Below are 19,287 nucleotides of genomic sequence, written 5' to 3' on the forward strand. Positions count from 1 at the left end.
GTATAGAGTCAACATCACTAATGATCAGGAAAATGAAAATCAAAACCACAATGAGATGTCATCTTACACTTGTCAGAATGGTTATCAAGAAGACGAGAAATAGTAAGTGTTGGTGAGGATGTGGAGAAAAGGCAATCCTCACACACTGTCAGTGGTAATGTAAATCAGGGCAGCCACTATGGAGAATAGGATGGAGGCTCCTCAAAAAATTAAAAATAGAGGGCTTCCCTGGTGGCGCAGTGGTTGAGAGTCCGCCTGCCGATGCAGGGGGCGTGGGTTCGTGCCCCGGTCCGGGAGGATCCCGCGTGCCGTGGAGCGGCTGGGCCCGTGAGCCGTGGCCGCTGGGCCTGCGCGTCCGGAGCCTGTGCTCCGCAACGGGAGAGGCCGCAGCGGTGAGAGGCCCGCGTACCGAAAAAAAATAAATAAATAAATAAAATAAAAAATAGAACTACCACACAATTCAGCAATTTCATTCCTGGGTATTTATCCAAAAGAAAAAAAAAAAAAAAAAACATGAATTCAAAAGGTTATATGCACCACAATGTTCATAGCAGCATTATTTATAATAGCCAAGCTATGGAAACAACCTAAGTGTCCATTGATAGATGAACAGATCAAGAAGATGTGATTATATTAGCCATAAAGAGAATGAAATCTTGCCATGTGGGACAACATGGATGGACCTGGAGGGTATTACACTTCGTGAAATAAGTCAGAAGAGAAAGACAAGTACTGTATATTTTCACTTACATGTGAAATCTAAAAAACAAAACAGATAAATATAACACAACAGCCTCACAGGTACAGAGAACCAACTAGTGGTTACCAGAGGGAAGAGGGGTAGGACAAAGGCTAAAAGAGGTGACTGGGATTAAGTGGTACAAACCACCAGTTATAAAACAAGTAAGTTACAAGCATGTAATGCACAGCACAGAGAATATTGTCAATACTTTATAAAATAACTTTGTATGGTGTGTAATCTATAAAAAAAATCAAATTACTATGTTGCACATCTGAAACTAATACGATATTGTAAGTCAACTATACTCAGTAAAATAAGGTAAAATACTTATAGCACTTTCTGCTTTTCTGACTCCCACAGCACATCCACTGTGCCCTGATATTTGTGCGCAAGTGTTACTATCTCCTCAACCAAATCATAAGTCCCTGAGGATATTACACATAAATACTCAGTTTTCACTGAATGAATGAAGCTTTACCCCCTCCAACTTCCTCACACTCTCCACTCAACACAATCTCCCCCTCATTCATTGTTCCAGCAGGTATTTACTGAGCTCTATTATTCACCAGGCACTGTGTTAGGCACTGGAAGATGAGTAGGACATGCATGATCCCTGCTGTCATAGAGCTCACAGTCTAGCAGGGAAGACAAACATTATAAGTTTATATGTGGCAAGTGTGACATATACATGGTGTGGAGGCCTACAACAGGGGGACATACTCTAGTAGTACCTAAAACACTCACTGTTGCTTTCTCATAAATTAGGCACACTTCATATCAGAGTGAATAGTGAATTGTGACAATTATGACCAAGTAGAAGGTAACATATTATAGAATATTTATCATAGCCTTGGATTAATTATAAATTTCCTGGAGCTGAGCGTAACAGAAATTATTTATTAATTTATTATAAGTGCAAGGATTCATGCTAGTCACTTTATATAGTACTCTTTTTAGTCTTCACAACAATCTGGCAAGGTGGGTATCCTTATTCCTATTTTAGAGATAAGGAAACAGGCTTCAAGAGATCAAGTTACTCTACCCAAGGTTCTACTAATTGAGGGCAAAGATAGGCTTCAGACCCCAAAACATATGTTCTTTGTCCTCCATGCCATGAGTGGATCGTTCACAAGTTTTCCACGCAGCACACTTAGCAGCGATGGACTGGATGTCCCAGACCCTCCTCCACAGGGCGTCAGCCCTGTGCATCTGGCTGCAGGTGGCAACATCATAATATTTTAAGAATGATTTTATTCTGTAACATTCCTACAAGACTGTCTATTTCACGCTGCCTTTTAAGAAATGTTCTTTACTGGAATGGGAAAATGAGGACCACACAAGGCATAGTCTGTCCTTTTTAGTAGCTTTTAAATTAAGCTCTTTTTAAAATTTATGATATAAAAATATAATACTGCTTATTTTTCTGATATACAGAAAATATAGATAGCAAAAAACAACTTTTAAAAATTCTTTCTGGGCTTCCCTGGTGGCGCAGTGGTTGAGAGTCCGCCTGCCGATGCAGGGGACAAGGGTTCGTGCACCGGTCTGGGAGGATCCCACATGCCGCGGAGCGGCTGGACCCGTGAGCCATGGCCGCTGAGCCTGCGCGTCCGGAGCCTGTGCTCCGCAACGGGAGAGGCCACAACAGTGAGAGACCCGCGTACCGCAAAAAAAAAAAAAAAAAAAAAAAAAAAAAAAAAAATTCTTTCTAAGTTTTCTGCATCACAGTAGATTGCCCTACTCAAACCCATATTGCAGATTTCTTGCTTATGTTGCTTTCAGTATTTGGAACAAAATGTGTTTTAGTTTCTCTCTAATTCTTATAACTAGAAATCAAATATTAATGTTGAAAAGGAAATATTCAATTTCATTCTTTACCACTGCATGAATGGACTTTAATAATTTCCTAAAACATATTTATCAGTGTCCAATTCTATTACCCACAGAGTTAGTATTTTAACCCAGGATAAATATTTCATTATTTATACATTTTATACTTTATTTTTGATTTTTTTCCCTGGAACATGAAATTTTAGAAATGCTGATTAGTTTACTGCAGAATTTCTTGTTTTGTTGGACAATGCTAATTTTAACAATTTGGAGTGAAGTAGAGGATGGTAGAAATTTGTTAAATTGTATTATATCACAACATATTTTAATGTAGTTTATTAAATAAATACATGGTAAAATAACTCCTTGTGTAGCTTAGATTTTCCCTAAAAGCAATTTATAAAATTATTTCAAGGCATTAAACAAAACTTCCTTAGATGTTATATAAAATGATACTTGCACCATGGTTTTCAAACATATGGGATTTGCTATTTTGATTCCAAAGCATTATTTTTGGCTATGGTATGTTAATAAAGTGCTTTGTAACTGAAAACAAACAAATAGGCAAACATAATCCTTAATGCATAAGCTAACGTCCAAGATACAGCTTTTCCTGAAACATTACGATGCCTATCACTTAGTTCAAAAAAAAAAGTGAAATAAATTTTTAACCAGAGAATATTATATTTTGTCCATCAGGTATCCCAATGTCTTTATTTTAAAGATGTTGAGTGACTTCCTCAAGCTTATATAACTAGTTTGTGGCAGAGTCAGAATAAGACCCCTAGGTTTAACTCACTTTTGCTTTTTACTATTCCATTCTCGAACTATTTAAAACAGAATTATAAAAAAAAATTAATTACCTACTGGAAAAGAGAACCTTATATAAGATATTAACCTACAACGAAGGAAGTGATTACAACGCTATATACTAATATTCATCTCAGATAGCAAAGCAATGGCATTTACCTTAAATTTACGTCTCTGCTCTGCACAGCTGTTGAAGAACCACAAGTCTGTCTCATGGCTGTAAATGTAACAAGAACAATAATGCGACCAATTTTCATACCTAAACTAAATTAAGTAGATTTGTCATAGGCTAGAAAATTGATAATGTATTTTACAAAAAGTTTTAAAATTACAGATTATGGAAGTGTGCATGTATGTGTATGCAAATGTATTTGTGTGTGTGTGTACATATGTGTGTGTGAACTTACTCTTTTTAATAATCTGGAAATTAGTTTCATGAAATTGAAAGCATTACATATTCTCTTTGGCTAACTTTTCTCATTACTGAACGCTATGGGTATATCAAGTCTAGAAGTGCCAGGAGTAGATACAGATAAATAAAACAAACTAAAATGAGAGGCTGTCTTCAGCTGTTATTATTAGTTATGTTTTTCTGGGATACATAGTAAGAACGTAAAGAAGGAACATCTAGTAACGCTTAGTTTAATGTCAGCTCCCATTTGCATCACAATCTTTGTATATTATTCATCAATATGTCATTAATCAATGTACCTACTGATTGGACCTATTCAATTGGTGCTTCATGTAATGAACAGAATATGTGAACAAGTTTCAAAGATATATTCAGATATCTATACATGAAAGTGAAATCACTACTACAATCGGTACTCAAGCTTGTCAGATGTGATTTTCTTCTTTCCATTTTGCACTAGATATGCTACTATCTAAGCTATCTGTAGTACAAGAACCTGAAAAAGTGTAAATGAAAAATACCTGAAAAGATAAATATTAGTCTGCTAGAAATATTCTCTCTACCATGTCACACCTCAAATCTGGCCACCACTTTTAAACATTTAAAAGAAATTCAGTTGAATATAACAAAGCAACTGAATATTGTTCTTGTGACTTGAGCCATTAAAACAGATTTTTAAGGAAATCTGTATTTTCTTTCAAATGTTATAAAATAGTTCTCCATCAAAACTATATTTTAAAATGAAAACCACATAGTATCTCTTCTGGTCTTCTAAAAATACGTTATGCCTGATAAAGTACAAGCCACCATGATCTATTAACACCAAATACTTTGCCTTGCAAGTATAGTTTTTGAAACATTTTCAATTATCTTTTTTTAATTCTAAAAGATAATCTACACCAACTCTATTATGAAAGGTTGGTTAAACTCTTAGGTAAGTAGAAAAAGAAGTCGGCTGTGAGAGAATCATAGAAGTTAAGTGTTACTTTCATATTAAATGGTTAAAATTTTTAACAAAGATATTCTACCCTTTTCTTTAACATAAGTGGCAAATAGTGCAACTCATGTTAAATAGTATTTGCAGATGCAAAGATAAGCATTACCTAATATCCCCCTTTGACAACATGTGTAAGCTAGTATAAAATGCTATCAGGTTGCTATTAGATTTTCAATACAATCCCAGCATGTTTCCAGTTGCTAAGCTTATCAAGTACTATGAAACCCTAAGACTGTAGACTCATATTAATTGCAGTGTATATTTTGGTGAACAAATAAGTCTTCATTCATTATTTCTAAATTCTTATTCATAAAAACCAACCAACTTTTCATTCCTATGACATTTTGGCATTAGATCCCACTAAAATTACAAAGTAATAATAAAATGCTACAGTTTTATAATATGTACAATGGATATGTATTCATAATAATATGAGTCACAAAGCACTAAATGTAAGTGACACAATGGAAGTTTGTGGTAATGGTTAGCCACTGAAATTGTTAAAAGGTATTTATAGTACTATTAATCACCCTTTGGTGATAAAATAACAAAATTGAGGAGTTCTGCTCAAACTTTTATATAACAACATTTGGTACGTGAGCAACAATTTCTTATTTTAGAGTCATTAGTATTTCCACATTATATGTGTGTGTGTTTTCCAAGAAAAATTATGTATATTTTAGTTGAACGAAGTATCACATTTTTGCCTTCCAATACAACAAAAAAGGAAAGTAGAAAAGCTAAAGCCCAGCCATTCTTTCCAGAGATACCCTGGTAACCAGCAATAAAGAAACTTCTACTGGACTTAGCTTTGGAGAGGAACAACTTATTATTTTGTCTATTTTGTCATGAGATATGATAAAAACAGAATTAGGACAATATACAGTGTTTTTCAGATATTTGAAACAATAAACTCTTCCCTACCTTTGGCTTATGCTGCCAGCATCTAAATCTCCTTTGCTATACCAACAAGAAAGCAAAATTCCCAGCCTGAAGCCATAGTGAGGATAAACATTTCATTTGCTATCTGTGACTTCTATGTAAATTTCTCTCTGTCATGTAAATGTATGGAGAGGCTCTCATGGAATCAGATAATTCAATGGAAATACTCCAACCACCGTTATCACCTGTTATTACTTGGGCAGGGATATGACAGTGAGGAAAGTTTGTCACTACAGAATTACTGACTAGTTAAAACAAAGAATGTGAAATTTATTTTAAAAAAGAAAAAAATTAAAATGAATCTTAAACTTAGGCTGATTCAATATAACTTTCATTTGCAATCATGGCAGACATCAGTACGTCACATCCCCTATCCCCAGGACCCCTTCTTCCCATCCACCCCACAAAAATGGGTTTGTTCCCAAGAATATATATTCTCATCTCGTATTTGCCTAGGGACTATGCATTTAATTCAGTTTTTAGGTAATGAGTAGCTTCTGGATTGTGTAGATCAGTAGCCAATAATTCTGTTACACAAACTAAGTTTCAGTAGGGCACCATGTAAGACTTAGTTACTAGCATCTGAGAGTACACCTGAAAATGAAAACAGAAACCTAGGCCATAAAAATTTTTTTTTCAAGATTGTTTTGTTAAAATAAAGCAATAAGAAAGATGCTGACTTTTTTAAAAAAACTAAGCTTGTCTTATTAGACGTGCATATAACACATGATTCAAAAAGGAAGCATTGCTTATCTTTCAACAGAACTGATAAACATTTTGAATAATGTTTTATACAATTCCAGATTCTACCTTCCAAACATTTAAAAAGTACCCTATAAAAATGTTTCTTTCCCCTAATGTCCTATATATTTTGGTTAAAGCTATATAAAACAATGGTTGTATTATGTAACAAAAAGTTACTTTAAAAGACATACATACTATCAGTTTCACAGGACAAACATAGTGAATAAGGACAACAAACTCCAGAATGTGTTTTTATAACTGTGGCAACAGCAATAACTCCTTGGCAAACTCACACAGTTTTTTTGGCAACCCTGGAGGTTTTCTGCATTTGTCACTTGGATACAACTGCAAAAGGGTTGTCTAAGACTGCTTTGTTTCTTCCCTACCATTTTACTATAACTTTGCTTTTAAGGAAGACATTTCACATTTTAACCTGTTTGTGAATAAAATTTCATTAAAATCCCACAAGGGAGTTTTATACAAAACTCCTAATGCCTATGTATACCAAATGTCCCTACACAACTTGTCCAAAAAGTGACCTTGTAAACTTTTGAAATCTACGCTAATAGATTATTTTTTCTCTTTCAAGAAGATGAAATGAGTTCTCTTTTTGAATTAAAATTACTTACATATGCAAATGTAATAATTTTCTGTATGTATACAACTGGGTCTGCACATCTGTAATCATTACAAACGTCTTTTAAAGTAAGATCCCAAGGACAGGAGTGCTTTACTAACCTGCAGTGGTCTCTGTTTGTCACTGCTCTTAGGAGATTTCAATCCACTTGTTTGCTGCTGTAAGAGAAGTTGTCTTGCTGCTTGGAGAGCCTAGAAGTGAAAAGTGAGCAATATCTAAATATTTTGTTGAAAGGTAAATTATCAGTTATTCCTTAGTTAATAGTAATAGGCTTTAATGTATGAGAATCCCACCTCCTTTCTAAAGAGAATCATTAAATATTCTTTTTCTTCTAATGTGAAAAAAATTCACATAACACACAAATACACAACTTTACTTAAAATAACAGAGATGCATGTAATCCTGCAGAAAATAAAGGTAATTTGTTTAAAAGTGCTTAAAGAGGAAAAAATCATAAACTGCATCAATAACCTCATTTTCACAAGGAACTTGTCTTTGAGTGTTCAACTAAAATGCCCACTCCCTTTTAAATTATCAATCAATTTGCATTTTCATATTACAATTTTGAAGCAAAAGCAGTAGACCTCAAGTGTTACCGGAAGCTGTAATTAAATTTGACAGATCAACATCAGATTATCTTGAAAGTGAATTAATAAGGATTTTCACTAAAGATTAAAAACACTTTTTTTGTACTTACAATTCAAGGGGAAACCTCTCCTTTGACAAAATAAAGTGCAGTTTTAATGCCAAATAAAATTGAGTGGTTTTCATTTGCATTCTTAGCAAAATCAGAGAACAAAGAAATTACCACTCAACCAATCAGGTTTGTTTCTATGTGTGACAGAATACCAATCAAAATAGAAGATGTTTTCATTTATTTTTATGTTTTCTGTCCCACTCAGGAAAATAAAACTTAACATAAGAAATTAATGTAAGCATTTCATTTACTAGAGGAGGGACAGTTTGGTGAGTGGACTATATAAACTCATCATATAAAAACTAATGCCATAAAAAATACATATTGAGACGTTTTAAAGGTAGCAGTGCAAACTAATTTAAAAAAACTTTTTCAGAGACTATAAACTCATTGTTTTTCTCAACAACTGAGTTCAATGAACACTTAAGATGAAATTTTTCAGCGCATAAAACTAAAATAAATCATTGCCCCACTTTGTTATTCACTGTTTTAGAATACAAGGTAAATTTTTCATGATGGGAAAAATATCTTAGATCAATATTCTTCTCTAATAATTAAGATTCAAAGCTGATAAAAGTACAATTTTGATTGGAATCAATGATCTGGTTTTTAAGAGAGTTTCTAGTATCCATGACAACAGTTGCTTTGACAAGATGTGCATATGGCATTACACTGCCAGCTGGTGTGAACAATGTTTGAACTACTGCATTGAGATGCTGAGCAAACAGAAAAAGTTGCCACGTCTTAACCCTCAGGGAAGGCAGTCATCCCCTGATCAATTATGAAAAGACAGAGAGAGGGCTGCTACAGTCTGGCTCCAAGCAAGTTTTCTGAGAAGGCAGGCAGACATAGAAACCAAAGTAAACAAACTGAATGCCCTAGCACATCTCCTAACAACATTGATTTGTCTTCCCATAGCAGGATCTGGCGTAGTTTGTCAAGCACACTTTTTACATTTGGAGACACACTCATTTACAACAATCTTCCTTTTGTTTCTTTATAAATTACAAGTAATTACAAGTCAGCCTAAATGTTTCTAAGGATGGCACATTCCAGTGAACTCAGGCAATTTTATTATAAAGTTCAATTGGAAAAAAAGACCAAAGAAAAAATTCCATAAATATTTTATTATCACAAAATTCAGTTTAAAAAATTTCACTTGATATCTTAAATAATACAGCTTTCTTTTTTTTAATGGCAACTCATAAAATAATGACAAATGATATTTTTCAAATGGAAATTACTATAGTGTGAGTTAAGCTGTGTCTATGCAAAATTCTCAAAATCAAAAAAATCAGCTATTTTCCCCTTGAATTCCAAAAGCCACACAAAGTTTGACTAATTTTTTCATAGAAATTTTTCCCTTTGAATTCATTAGTTTATTTTGTGTGTGTATATATATATATATATACACACACACACACACACACATCCTTACATAGTTTATATTTAATTCTGTAGTTGTTTATTATTCTTTTTTTTTTTTTTTGCGGTACACGGGCCTCTCACTGCTGTGGCCTCTCCCGTTGCGGAGCACAGGCTCCGGACGCGCAGGCTCAGCGGCCATGGCTCACGGGCCCAGCCACTCCGTGGCATGTGGGATCTTCCCGGACCGGGGCACGAACTCCTGTCCCCTGCATCGGCAGGCGGAGTCTCACCACTGCACTACCAGGGAAGCCCTGTTTATTATTCTTAAAGACTTCTAATGAACATAGTTTACAATCCTGGAATCATGAATGACTAGGACTAAAAGCAATCTTAGAAATCATCCAATCTGACCCCCTCATTTTAGCAAATGAGAAAAATGAGGTCTAGAGTAATCAAGCGCTTTGTTTAGGGTCTCCTGGCTTCCAGACCAGAGTGCATTCCAGTGTGCCATACTGTCTCTGTGTTGGCAAAGGCACGATTAGAGGGCAATGAGTAAAACTCTGGTAAAGGAGAACAGTTAGTAAAGGAGAGCTCTGGCACCGTAATAGATTATTTTTTACCTGTAAAGAGGGCATATATATTTATCAGAACTTAAAAGGGAAACTACAATATAACCATTTTATAATTTGAATTTGTGTTTGAATAGAACTATATCACAGAATATATATTGTTTTTAGGGCTAAGTGTTCCTACCATCCTTGACTTTGATTTCATTACATACTCTACCAATACCTGATGGAGCTCTAAACTCTTGTAAAATTCTGATCATTTGACCAGTTTTTACTAGAAAAACTACTGAAGAATTCTAAAACTGGACTAAACTTTTAAAATTGTTTAGCCTAGCTTTCACATTTTGTAGTCAGGTAATTGGAAAACCAATATTACAATAACTTGACTAAAGTCACAAAGCAGTAGCAAAGCGGTCAAAAGCTATGGCTCTTGTCTCCCAAACCTAGAACCCTATCTCCTTCACTACCTTGTGTTGTATTCATTCAACTCAACCCAAACATTAACCCAGTGGAATATGTAACACCTGGTGCCTGTAGCAAGACATTAGAAAACAAGATATATTTAGAACTGTAGCTCATGAAAATATCACTAGAAAAAATGTATACCATTTTTAAAGGAGTTATAATAATAATGGAATACCACAAGATAGCCGGCTAAAACATGCTACTATTTTCAAAGTACCTTGGTTTTCATACGAACTTACAGTTATCTTTAAAATAGTAAAGAATCACCTTTCAATACAAACTCTTATGAAAAAAACTACTTGCCTATATCAACATTCTTTTAGTAGCACTAGAGATTGCTATAGTAAACATAAAAGATGGGAGGACAAAAAACAATTCCAAGAGATCAGCAATGATTTAAAACTCATAAGCAGAAATCTTTGGCAGTTTGCATTCTAACTGCAGGCATCACAAGACACTTCTATTTCCAGTATTCTGGACAACATTTTAGGAATGAATTTCAATAAACAAATGCTCAGAGGCACTTAGTTCATCTTTCCAATTTATTATTGTAGCTCCTCAAATGATGAAAGATAATGAGATAAAATACTGCCATCAATATAAGGTGTTAGGTGTCAAATTATATAAAATATTAATTTGAAAATTGCTTGTCCACTTCAATTGGTAAATAGAAAAGGGCTATTCATAAAGTACTATTAGCCATTTAGGTATTTATATAATCACCAACGGCAAAAACAAAAAAAAGAACAACTAATTTAGAACAAAAGGCAAAAGATGTTTGCAAAATTTCCTTTAATAATGACTGAGTCTGATGCAAATGAATAATAAGAAAGGTTTCTAAGACAGCCAAGCCATATCTAGTTTTCAAAAACGTATTTGTTGTGAATTAAGGGTGCACTTCACTTAATGAAGTTATTTAACTTTAGTAAAGCTAAAGAAAACTAAGATAGGACACTTTAAAAATTAGAATCAGATTAAATTAAAATATTTTGAAAAGATGAATACAAATCTTTATAATAAAGGTATACTTTTTGTTAGGCTGCAGAGGTGTGGGACAGTACGTGTTTTCCAGAATTCAGTGCATTTTGCCATAAAATATTTATTGCAAATATCATTCCTAATAGTTGCTGTGTAATTTCAAACAAACAAAAATTTTGTTAAGCAAAGTTGAAGCCTATCACACTTGTAAAGTAGTAATAACTTTATGTCAGTTAGGAACCTCTTAGACAAAGGGTAATTGTAATGAGTGGGTCGTTATGAGAATTAAGAGTGAAAAAACTTTGGAACCTGCCAGATCAATACTTTTTTTTCCTTCTTGAAGAACACTGAAAACTCTCACCAGAAGGAAAATTGTTTGAGAACAGCTTAGAAACAACCAGTGAAACCAAAAATGTTAAGTACTCTCAGGTTTATAAATAACTTCTTTTTTTTCAAAGTAAATATATGTATATTTTGGAAAAAAACAGACATCACTCATATCTCTCCCCATAAAAATAGGAATGCTTAACCTATCAGCCTGTTGCATTTGAGACATTAAAATGAAAAATGACATCTACGCCCATTAATATCTTCAATGTATAAACAGCACAGCGTGACACATTCTTGAGAGCTGAAGGCTACAAAACCTCTCTGAAACATAAATAACAAAGCACTCAGAAGCATATTTGATGTTGATACTCATCTCTGAGAAAAACACTGCTGCCTAGGCTTCTTATGAAAATAGATGCAGCCCAAATGGATCTCCTGTAATTGGTTTCAGATAGCGAGGTCAGAAGAAATATGATACAAGAAATGATTATGTGGAACACGCGAAACAAGAATGTTTACACAGGCACTCCCTACTTAAACTGACAAGGGGTGTATACTTTGCAGATAACCAGAACCAAAAAAATTTTGCCAGCAGGATACCCAGAATTTTGCTCCTCATATGCACATATTTTAACCTTTAACATATGACATCTTTAAAATGTTACTTGGAATACTGAGCAAATCGTAAGTTTTCAAACAGAATTTCATTTTTAAATTATTTTCACAAGTGTAGTTGATAATAAGTATATACAGAACCTTCCACAAAGGATACAAATTCCTATTCTGTTTGGTCTTCCTCCCATTATGTTCCCACTAAAGAGAATATACTCATAAATGTAATCTGAAGTCTCATAATGCTATTTAATAGAAGAAAATTAATCATCTAATTGTCATAACCTATTTTCGAACAGCAATCTATCAGAGTGAAATTATGCATCTGTAGTGATTGACCTTTCGTTTTATCATGTCTGATACATGATTACACTAAGTCTGTTGGGGAAAAAAAGCTAATTACTAGAAAATATTTTTTTAAATAATTTTTATTTTTGTGTTATGGTATATTTTACATGAAGTTAAAGAATAAACATGTGTGGATACGTTATGTTTCTATTGCGGACCCCTATGGAGGCCAAACTGAGAAGCTACAATCGTTTATTTTACGGTACTATAATAAGGGTAATTAATAAAGTATCCTATTTACCAATCAAATGTCAGGCTGTATTGGCTAAGCATTCATGATGTAGATCCAAAGGAGAGAAAATCAAGGTATTAAATATGTTATGGAATGGATCCACAAGTCATCCCCTGAAGCTCTAACAAAGTCCTCAGGGTTCAGGTCCAAACCCAATACTCAGTATATTCCAGTATGGCTCCAAACTCCCAGATGAGCTGAGGCAACCTTGCATAAAATAAACCTGTGAGTTAATGGTAACTAATGGCTAAGACAGGTTTTGTTTTATCAGGTCTCGAATCATACACTCAGTTTAATGGAATGAACACATTCTCCTCCTCTGAGCGGGCATTCCACAGGCTGCACTAAACCATACCAAGTAGTGTGGTATTCATACCTCTATTTCCTTCATTATTCTGCTGCTAATGATAATGAATTGCTAATGAAACACATAAGGAACACTAACATAATCTATAGCAATACTAAATGTAACTCTTGTTCACATATTAAGGAATCCTGTCCAACTTAAAAATTCTGAAAAATGAAAGGTAAAGATGAATTGGAATTAATTTTATTAAAATTAACAGTTTTACAGCATCTCTTTTTCATGGTACATGTTCCAGGAACTACAATAGCTTATGTGTATTCTCTCAGTTATTTCTCTTTCTGCTATAAAATAGTTTATTATTTTTTTCAAACATACTTTGGACTTACTTTGTGTTTCTCACATACCATCACTTTTTTTTTCCTCATTATGAGGCCGATATCATCTTTTGCCTGGATATGGATTGAAGACTCATTACTGCTATATTGTTAAAATTTCAAATTGCATATTAGAGATGAACTGAAAATACATGCTGCTAAATTACAGTATAATACCTGAAAGTAAACTATTATTTGAATCTTATATTCTGGATTTTCTTTACAATTTAAAAGTAAGATTGCAAAAGAGGTAGCATTTAGGAAAATATTTGTAAGAATAAAATACATCAAACATTACTTGTCATTCAAAAAATTTTTTGCAAGTTTGTCCCATGTACCAAGCCAAGAACTAATAAGCATTGCATGCTTGCAGAGGTAGGGGGTGATGTGACATTGTTTTTACCATCAAAGAGCTTACTGTCTAATAAGAAACATGTAGTGTAATGTCAAAAGGCCATAAAAATGTTTTTAGAACATTTCAGGAGTTCATAAGTAGGAGAAATTATTTTCATTTGGGGAGATCAGATAAAACTTTCATGGGGATAAAATATTTGGGCTGAACTCACATGAGAAGTAGTTCATCTTTCGGAGATGACAGAAGGTGACCATGTTAAATAGAAGCAAAGAACATGTGGGGTCATACACAGTAAAAAGAAAATAATTGATCTTGGATAGAACAAGTGCTTAATTTAGGAGTGTTACCTCATGGGAAGGTTGGCTGGAGCTAATTAATGAGTATAACTAAAGAACAAATGGCAAAGAGACTTGACATTATTCAGCAGGTAAGGGCAAATGTTGCTGAATCTGGAAATGATGGGATGCACCAGGCCCAGGTCAATATTGAAGTCATGTCAAATACTGTATGCTAACACATATATATGGAATCTAAGAAAAAAAAATGTCATGAAGAACCTAGGGGTAAGACGGGAATAAAGACACAGACCTACTAGAGAATGGACTTGAGGATATGGGGAGGGGAAGGGTAAGCTGTGACAAAGTGAGAGAGTGGCATGGACATATATACACTACCAAAAGTAAGATAGATAGCTAGTGGGAAGCAGCCGCATAGCACAGGGAGATCAGCTTGGTGCTTTGTGACCACCTGGATGGGTGGGATAGGGAGGGTGGGAGGAAGGGAGACACAAGAGGGAAGAGATATAGGAATATATGTATATGTATAACTGATTCGCTTTGTTATAAAGCAGAAACTAACACACCATTGTAAAGCAATTATACTCCAATAAAGATGTAAAAAAATTATATTGAAGTCATGTTATGAAGGGCAGATGAGAAGTGATGAAGAGAGTGAGGAAAGATACGAGGTAGAAAGACCACTTAAAACGTATGTGCAACTGTCCAAATAAGAGATAATAAGAATAGTAAGAAACACTTTAGTTGAAAACAAGAACCACAAGAGGAATGGTCAAAGTAGAATTGGCAGGATTTAGTAACTGGGTTTAGGGTAAAAGCTAGGAAGGAGGTAAATGATGACTTCAAATGTTTAAGTCAAGGGTCAGGTATAGTTGTGTCACTGTTGGAAAAGGGGAAATGAGAATATGAAACACAGGCTTTGGAAAGAAGATGATGCTGTTTACCTGGTGGCAGGATAACCAGGCAAAGGTTTCTAGAGTAGTTACTAATAATGCTGAGCTCTATGTTGAGAGTGTTCAGGCTGACAACAGATTCCCAAAAAAGAGATAGATGGTAGTTAAGACAAAGATAGATAATTAGGTTGCTGGTAAAGAGAATGAAGAGAGAGGAAGAGTCAGGTCCCAAATTTGGGGAACATCTACATACAATTTGTTTAGAGAAGATGAGAAAATAGTGAAAAAGGAAGGCAATGAATGGTAAGGAGAGCACAGTAATAGAAGTCAAGAAATCTTCTGGAAAATGTTGAACACAGAATTGTCATATGACCCAATAATTCCACAACTAGGTATATACCCAAAAGAAATGAAAATATATGTCCACACAAACAGTTGTACATAACAGCTTTATTTGTAAGAGCCAAAAGATAGGAAAAACCCAAATGTCCATCAACTGATGAATGAATAAACAAAATGTAGTCTATCCAAACAGTGGAATGATATTCAACCATAAAAGTTTCTACAACATGGATGAACCTTGAAAACATTATGCTAAGTGAAGGAAGTCACAAAGACTACATACTGCAGGATTCATTTATATGAAATGCCCAGATTAGGCAAATCCAGAGACAAAAAGTAAATTAGTGGTTGCCAGGGGCTGGAGGGAGAGGAGAATGGGGAGTGACTGCTAATGAGAATGGGGTTTCTTTTTAAGGTGGTGAAAATATTCTAAATTTAGAGAGTGGTGATGGTTGTGCAACTTTGTGAATATACCAAAAGCCACTGAATTGTACACTTTAAAAGAGTAAATTATAGGGCTTCCCTGGTGGCGCAGTGGTTGGGAGTCTGCCTGCCGATGCAGGGGACATGGGTTCGTGCCCCAGTCTGGGAGGATCCCACCTGCCGCGGAGCGGCTGGGCCTGTGAGCCATGGCCGCTGAGCCTGCGTGTCCAGAGCCTGTGCTCCGCGACGGGAGAGGCCGCGGTGGTGAGAGGCCCGCGTACCACAAAAAAATAAAAAAATAAATAAAAAATAAAATAAAAGGGTAAATTATAGCATGTAGATTATATTTCATCAAAGCTGTTATATATTTAAATAAAAGAACTGTGATGTCAACTCAAGGAAGTTGAGTTGATATATCTCAAGGAAGCTGGAAAAAAATAAAAGAGGAAAGAATAAAAATGAACGAGTTCTCAAACACCGAAACCTCAAAGAGACTAAGGAGTAATGAAAGTTCTTTTTGAACTTGTTGATAGTTTGCATGTGACCTACTGGATATCAGGTCCCTTAGAGCATTAAAGCAGAGAGTTAGACTGCAGCGAGTTATTGGGGAATCAATGGGGGAAAATCATGGCCATGAGTGCAAACAATTCTTTTGATAAGTTCTGTAAAGACTAAGATAAAAGAGAACTATAGTCTGAGAGGTTTTGTTTGTTTGTTGTCTGTTTCAAATAAAGAAAACATGATAATGAGCTGGTTGGGAGAAAGAGAAGCTATAACAAAGGTAAGAGAAATGAGAAAGTCACTAGAGGATTAAGCAGAGTTCCCTGTGCTATACAGTATGTTCCCATCAGTTGTCTATTTTATACAGTACCAACAGTGTATATGTGTCAATACCAATCTCCCAATTCCTCCCACCCCATCCCTTTTCCCCATTGGTATCCATACATTTGTTCTCTACATCTCTGTCCCTATTTCTGCTTTGCAAATAAGGTCATCTATACCATTTTTCTAGATTCCACATATATGCGTTAATATATGATATTCGTTTTCCTCTTTATGACTTACTTCACTCTTTGTAACACTCTCTAGGTCCATCCATGTCTCTAAAGATGACCCAGTTTCGTTCCTTTTTGTGGCTGAGTAATATTCCATTGTATATATGTACCACATCTTCTTTATCCATTTCTATGTTGATGGACATTTAGGTTGCTTCTATGTCCTGGCTATTGTAAATAGTGCTGCTATGAACATTGGGGTGCACGTGTCTTTTTGAATTATGGTTTTCTCTGGGTATATGCCCAGTAGTGGTATTGCTGGGTCATATGGTAGTTCTATTTTTAGTTCTTTAAGGAACCTCCATACTGTTCTCCATAGTGGCTGTATCAATTTACATTCCCACCAAGAGTGCAAGAGGGTTCCATTTTCTCTGCACCCTCTCCAGCATTTATTGTTCGTAGATTTTTTGATGATGGCCATTCTGACTGGTGTGAGGTGATACCCCATGTGTTTTTTTTTTTTTTTTTTTTTTTTTGCGGTACGCGGGCCTCTCACTGTTGTGTCCTCTCCCGTTGCAGAGCACAGGCTCCGGACACGCAGGCTCAGCGGCCATGGCTCACGGGCCCGGCCGTTCCGCGGCATGTGGGATCTTCCCGGACCGGCGCTCGAACCTGTGTCCCCTGCATCGGCAGGCGGACTCTCTACCACTGCGCCACCAGGGAAGCCCCCCATGTGTTTTTGATTTGCATTTCTCTAATGATTAGTGATGTTGAGCATCTTTTCATGAGTTCATTGGCCATCTGTATGTCTTCTTTGTAGAAACATCTATTTAGATCTTACACCCACTTTTTAATTGGGTTGTTTGCTTTTTTGATATTGAGCTGCATGAACTGCTTGTATATTTTGGAGATTAATCCTTTGGCAGTTGCATCATTTGCAATATTTTCTCCCATTCTGAGGGTTGTCTCTTCATCTTGTTTATAGTTTCCTTTGTTCTGCAAAAGCTTTTAAGTTTAATTAGGTCCCATTTGTTTATTTTTGTTTTTATTTTCGTTACTCTAGAAGGTGGATCAAAAAAGATCTTACTGCAATTTATGTCAAAGAATGTTCTGCCTATGTCTTCCTCTAAGAGTTTTATAGTGTTAGGCCTTACATTTAGGTCTTTAATCCATTTTGGGTTTATTTTTGTGTATGGTGTTAGGGAATGTTCTAAATGGGAGGGAAATCCAAAAGGTAGGGGATATATGTACACGTATGGCTGATTCATTTTGCTGTGCAGTAGAAACTAACACAACATTGTCAAGCAACTATACTCCAATAAAAATTAATTAAAAAAAAAAAGAAAAATTCTAGAGATGGATAGTGGCGATGGTTACATAACAATGTGAATATACTTACTGCCACTGAACTGTACACTTAAAAATGATTAAAATGCTAAGTTTTATGTATATTTTACACCCTCAAAATCCCCAACTCCCAGGCTACTGATGTCCTCCATGTACCCCTGCCTAATAAAGTAACTTGTGGAAAACTTTACACTCAACCAATGTTGGCTAAATAGAATTTAATGACTTGTTTGTACTAAAAGCCTAATGGCACGACTTCTGAAAGCTTACACTTACTTGGGCAATTCCTGCAGTAAACACATTAAAGCAAAAAAGAAAAGAAAAAAAAGGTAAGTCACTTGAGGAGACAGGCTCAATCAAGAAGCAGGCGCAGGTGGCAGGTGATAGTCTTGTGGGGCAGCAGAAATGCATCATGCCCTGACACAGGCTGAAGAAAAGAAAGGGATGAGAGGTGATTTCTCTGCAGAGGCAGGAAGAGGAAAGAGTTCACACTGGACGGTCTCAATGAACTCAGAAAATAAGGAAGTGCAGTTATCCACTGAGAAGGAGAGAAAGTTTGGAACTGTCGGAGAAACAAAAGTCAGGAAGCTTTTCTATCATTATTCTGAGAAATATAGCCTGTAGAGTAAAACTGGATATTTAAGATGTTAGGGTATATGCCTCCACACACACTGATGACAGGTCGATACATGGATGTCTTCTGGAATGCTGCCTCCAGAAGTGAACGAAGAGCTGTCTACTTTTCCATTGCTCTAATTTAGTATCATTACTACTCCATCAGAATCTGTTTAAACACTTTACCTGGCCAAAGGTCCTGGCACCTCCAATTGTATCAAGTAGAGGAGAACAAATCACTTACGATATATGTAATGTTATTGTGCATTCTAACAGTTATGTTCAGTTTTTAAAAGACAGCAAAATAAAAAAATACATCTGTGATGCTGCTACCATGGGCCTGACCTTTCAAAAGCTTCCATTTGCAATTAGGAAAGAAAGTACGATGGAATGGTATTGACTAGATTTCAGAAGATATCTTTTTGCCTTTTACTCATTGATGAACTTGGACTACTTAACACCACACCGAGGCTTAATTGTCTTGTCTACTAAATGCAGTTAATAATATTTACTTTTGCCTATGGGTGATTTTTCAAATCAGAGAAGATAATGTATTTGAAAATATTTTAAAGTCTAAAGTATAATGTAGCATTATTTCAAGTCAAGACTTTTTTTTTTTGCAGTACG

At 35.3% G+C, this 19,287-nt stretch overlaps 1 protein-coding gene across 11 annotated transcripts in view; it reads right to left on the reverse strand.

Annotated features, from left to right (window-relative positions):
* FOXP2 (forkhead box P2) overlaps nucleotides 1-19,287 on the reverse strand; it is a 547,197-nt gene that overhangs the window by 154,866 nt on the left and 373,044 nt on the right. For 9 of the 11 annotated variants that reach the window (XM_049715206.1, XM_049715212.1, XM_049715210.1 and 6 more), the window contains one exon: nucleotides 7,216-7,305. In XM_049715206.1, the coding sequence (XP_049571163.1) occupies nucleotides 7,216-7,305 (90 nt within the window). Of the gene's footprint in view, nucleotides 1-3,541; nucleotides 3,600-7,215; nucleotides 7,306-19,287 lie in introns of all 11 variants that reach the window. The other 2 variants (XM_049715215.1, XM_049715214.1) reach the window with 1 other exon arrangement.

The sequence above is a fragment of the Orcinus orca genome, chromosome 9, assembly GCF_937001465.1.
Source record: "Orcinus orca chromosome 9, mOrcOrc1.1, whole genome shotgun sequence".
NCBI classification, from domain to species: domain Eukaryota; kingdom Metazoa; phylum Chordata; class Mammalia; order Artiodactyla; family Delphinidae; genus Orcinus; species Orcinus orca.